Source organism: Poecilia formosa, unplaced genomic scaffold (assembly GCF_000485575.1).
Source record: "Poecilia formosa unplaced genomic scaffold, Poecilia_formosa-5.1.2 Scaffold918, whole genome shotgun sequence".
Taxonomy (NCBI): Eukaryota; Metazoa; Chordata; class Actinopteri; order Cyprinodontiformes; family Poeciliidae; genus Poecilia; species Poecilia formosa.
The window spans coordinates 30,465-34,406 of record NW_006800857.1 but is presented as its reverse complement, the minus strand read 5'-3'; the positions used below and the strand labels follow the sequence as shown (position 1 = coordinate 34,406).

At 44.2% G+C, this 3,942-nt stretch overlaps 1 protein-coding gene across 1 annotated transcript in view; it reads right to left on the bottom strand.

The window, feature by feature from the left end:
- LOC103132086 (receptor-type tyrosine-protein phosphatase mu-like) overlaps positions 1-3,942 on the bottom strand; it is a 52,416-nt gene that overhangs the window by 25,372 nt on the left and 23,102 nt on the right. Inside the window, exon 13 of the mRNA XM_016667137.1 lies at positions 2,562-2,570. Within this exon, the coding sequence (XP_016522623.1) occupies positions 2,562-2,570 (9 nt within the window). The remainder of the gene's footprint in view (positions 1-2,561; positions 2,571-3,942) is intronic.

Genomic DNA, 3,942 nt, shown 5'->3' with positions numbered 1-3,942 from the left:
AGGCCTCGCTGTCTTTGGTCCAATACTGGTTCTAACACAGTATTTACATTTTACATGCAACAGTCCACATACAGTATGCAAATAGGTTGCTTAATATTTTTATTACTTGCTGAAATGTCTCTCCCCAATAGCAACGAGCAAAATACACATAAAGCAATCCAGACTTCTAAAAATGCTATGTAGCTGCATTTATGCAAGCTGCAGTATAACTTTAATAAAAAATATGTTTTCTCCATATTTGTTAAAGCTGTCATGATGTAGCAGTTTATGAGACAGATAATCTGTGGAAACAATCAATCTCCTCCACCTCCTTCCTGAATTACCATTACTGGTTAAAGTAATGCACCATTCTGACCAAAAACAACCAATCAGAACCAGTAGGAGGGTCTTAGTGCTGTCAATTAGCCTCATTCACTCACTGCTAAATGTGCTAATGGGGGAGAAACAACTTATTGTTACAGGAAAATCATTTATCTGCCGTCATTGGTAGCTATGCTAACTAAACAGAGCACTCGCAGTTTGAATCTGCACAGCTCTGTGCTAGGCTAGCTGCAGCACGGCACAAATCGAGGAGGAGGAAGGATGAGCAGCACCACATGAGATGGTGATTGACAGCACTAAAACTCTCCTAAAAGGCAGAAGAAATAGACTTTTCACAAATTATGCCATACTGTCACAACATAATGACAGTTTTAACAAATATGTGAAAAAACATTTACATAGAAGTTACTGCAGCTTTAATTTCACTCAGGAGAGAACAGGTCAGGAGGGACGTGGGTTAGAGCTGCTGCTGACTGACTCATCTGTTAAGTGGTAAAAGGTACAAGTTAAATATATGAATATGTTGGTAATTATTTTCCTTAATTCATTAAATGCTAGTGAAATGGAGGCAAACAGTCTGTAGCTAAGCTAATTATGCTAAATGGTTGATTCAGTCTACCCACCTCTCTTGGAGAAAAACTGTGTTACAAATTTACACTTTTACCTTTTTCTCTCTCTGCCTATATTTTTTGAAAACCTGACTTTCTAACTTTTCTTAGCAGCATAGTAGCTGTCTGCTGCTGAACAGCGTCACTCTCAAGCGCTCCAAGCAGGAACAAACCATTCCATGCAGATCCAGGGGGGTTCAGGGCAAATATGGATATGTGTGTTTTGGTCTGGGAGGGGGAACATTTATTTATTACTGGTATAAACAATTTTAGAAAACATTATATGATTAAATTTGTAATTGACCGAGCCCCAATTTTTAAAAATTTCTATGAAAAAAAAAATAGATATATTTTGTAGGCACCCTGTTGGTCAGGGGCCAACAGGGCCCCTGGCTGGACAGGACTAGGAGGACCTGGGTGAGGAGAGGACTGGAGTGGCGCCAGTGGTGGCGCTGCTGAAACTTCCTACTGAACCGAGTCCTGGAGCAGGAGGTTCTCCTGGTGGTGGAAACAGAACTAGAGTCATCTAGAAGTCTCCGTATTCATCAGACCTTCTGAGCATCCAGCCGGCTGGGAGCACAGCTGTCACCCTCACACCCAAAAACCCAAAGTTTCTGTGAAAATAAGAATAAACAGACAATCTGACACCCAGTCCAGTCGTCTGGCTCCAGAGGTCAGCTGGATCCAGCCACCACTGGACACTGACAGAACCAGTTCAACTCCCAGTAGGATGTAACTGGGACCTCATGCAGACCAGTCATGGGATGGAAATGATCAGATTCACAAACTGTCCACTAGGGGGCATCAGTAGTGGAGTGATACTCTCTTCAAGCAGCTAGTGGAGCATCTGACATCTGACGATCAACATGCACAGAGGATAAGCATTAGCAGCACTGATGGAGGCACACAGGGGTTCAGGGGTCATGGGGAGGACGGGGTCTGCATGAGGGCAGGTGAAGGAGACGGATATCCCAGTGAACAGGTGTTAGAACCAGTGCATCAGTGAGGATGTCCAGTCCCTGTGAGATCTTTGGATGTTGGACTGTTTCCAACACGGGTCAATTGGATGTTTGGGGGTTCCTCAACGACCCAATGGTTCCAGCATGGGGACAGCCGTCACTGGGTTTCCTTTACTGGCAGTCATCAGACAGGAAATGGGGAGAGACACAAAGAGGAAAGCATGCAGGAACGTTCTCACAGTCAGGAACTCTAGAGCTATAGCCTCCACTTACAGGGTACCCATTACGCCCCTCAGCTACTGGAAGCCAGATGCTCTCTGCTGGCCGCCCTGTAAATCAACTCTTTCCAGTTCTGTCACTAGTCTGCAAAAGAACCCAGTTCCATGCTGGTACAGAGGTGCTGACCAGTGGGTGTGGTGCTGGTTTCCCCCCCATTAACACCCATGCTACCAGCACTAACCCTAACCCCATGTCTTCCAGGAACATCCCCTGAATCAGACAGAGATCCTGATGGGTGCAGACGTGTTTCAGGTTTGCCCTGGAGACTGGTGTGTAATGTAATGCAGATAAACAAACTGGGCCTGGGTGGAGCTAGCCTAGCAGAGTGCTAACAAAGGTGCTAGCTAAACCCGAATCTACGACAGAAACACAGAAAACTAGGAAGGCGTCTTACCTCGTTGAGCTGTCCAATCAGATTAATTAGAAAAGCATGGAGGGACCAGGGAGACAAGAGTCATGAGTGGGGCGACTGGGGGCCCATCTCACCTCACCTCATCAACAAATGATCAACAAATCATCACTCACTTCACAAGATGGATCTGAAAATCTGGGTGAAAAGGCAGATCCTGACATGTTTATGTTTAATTTCTGTGACTGAGACACCCGGCCGGTCACAAGATGTCTCCATCAGAGGGGTTGAGAACCCCTGAGGGTCTCAGGGGTTCTCGACCCTAACCCTAACCCTGAGGGTCTCAGGGGTCCCCAAACTTTTTCCTGTGAGGGCCACATAACTTTTCCCTTCTCTGCTGGGGGCCGAGTCAGTTTGTAACAGAAAAAGTGACGACTGCAGGAGCCTAAATGTAAAAATGTATTGTTTTCCAGAAGGGACAATAAAATAACTCTCTCTGGGTTCTTCACAGAACAAAAGTCAGGAAATAAATAATACTATTAATGAAATAAATACCGTATTTTCTGGACTATAAGCTGCAGATTTCTCTGCTGCTCCAGGTTTTCCACAGCGATGCAGCAGCAGCAGAGACACCCAACATCTGAGTCATAACAGGTCAACTGAATATCACCTTTATTACAGTTGAAAAAGAAAAAGGTGCCAAGTTTAGATTTAACTGAACTGATTACGGTAGTTTCTGAACGGAAACTGTAACAGTAAAAGTGCTGATCCTTTGTGTTGCTACTAGCATGTGCTAAATGAAAATGGCTGCTTTCTTCTTCTTCTGCTGCTTGTTCTTCTTTAGATTCCAACGGCAGCCATTATTGTTGCACTACTGCCATCTACTGGATCCTAATATCTATGCCTCAAATTCTCATAATGATCCCAGTATTTAAAAAAATGAAAAATCTTCTTTTTCCCCTTAATGCTGTTTAACTGATCATCAACATTCTCAAATTTCAATTCCCTACTAAAACCTAATTCCGTTTTAATGGCGCTTTCTTCTTTTATTTCCAATTTTGATTTCCAATGATTCACTTCCTGCTAAAGAGCCCCCTGGTGGTTGAAGAAAAATCCACATATAAGCTGCAAGGTTCAAAGTTTAGGAAGAAAGTAGCGGCTTATAGTCCGGAAAATACGGTATATGAAAAAAAATCTAAAAGCTCTCTGGTAATGTGGAGAGATGTGAACTGGGAGCCATTCCGGCTAGAGACCGGGCCAGAACAGAACAGAACCAGAGTAGAACCAGAACAGAACTCCTCGCTGATAACTTTCTGCAAATGGAGAGTGAAACCTCTGAGTGTGTATTCAGTATGTATAATGGATCAGCCCTGAGGGCAGCCCGCAAGCACACTGCTCACACACACGCACACACACGCACACACAC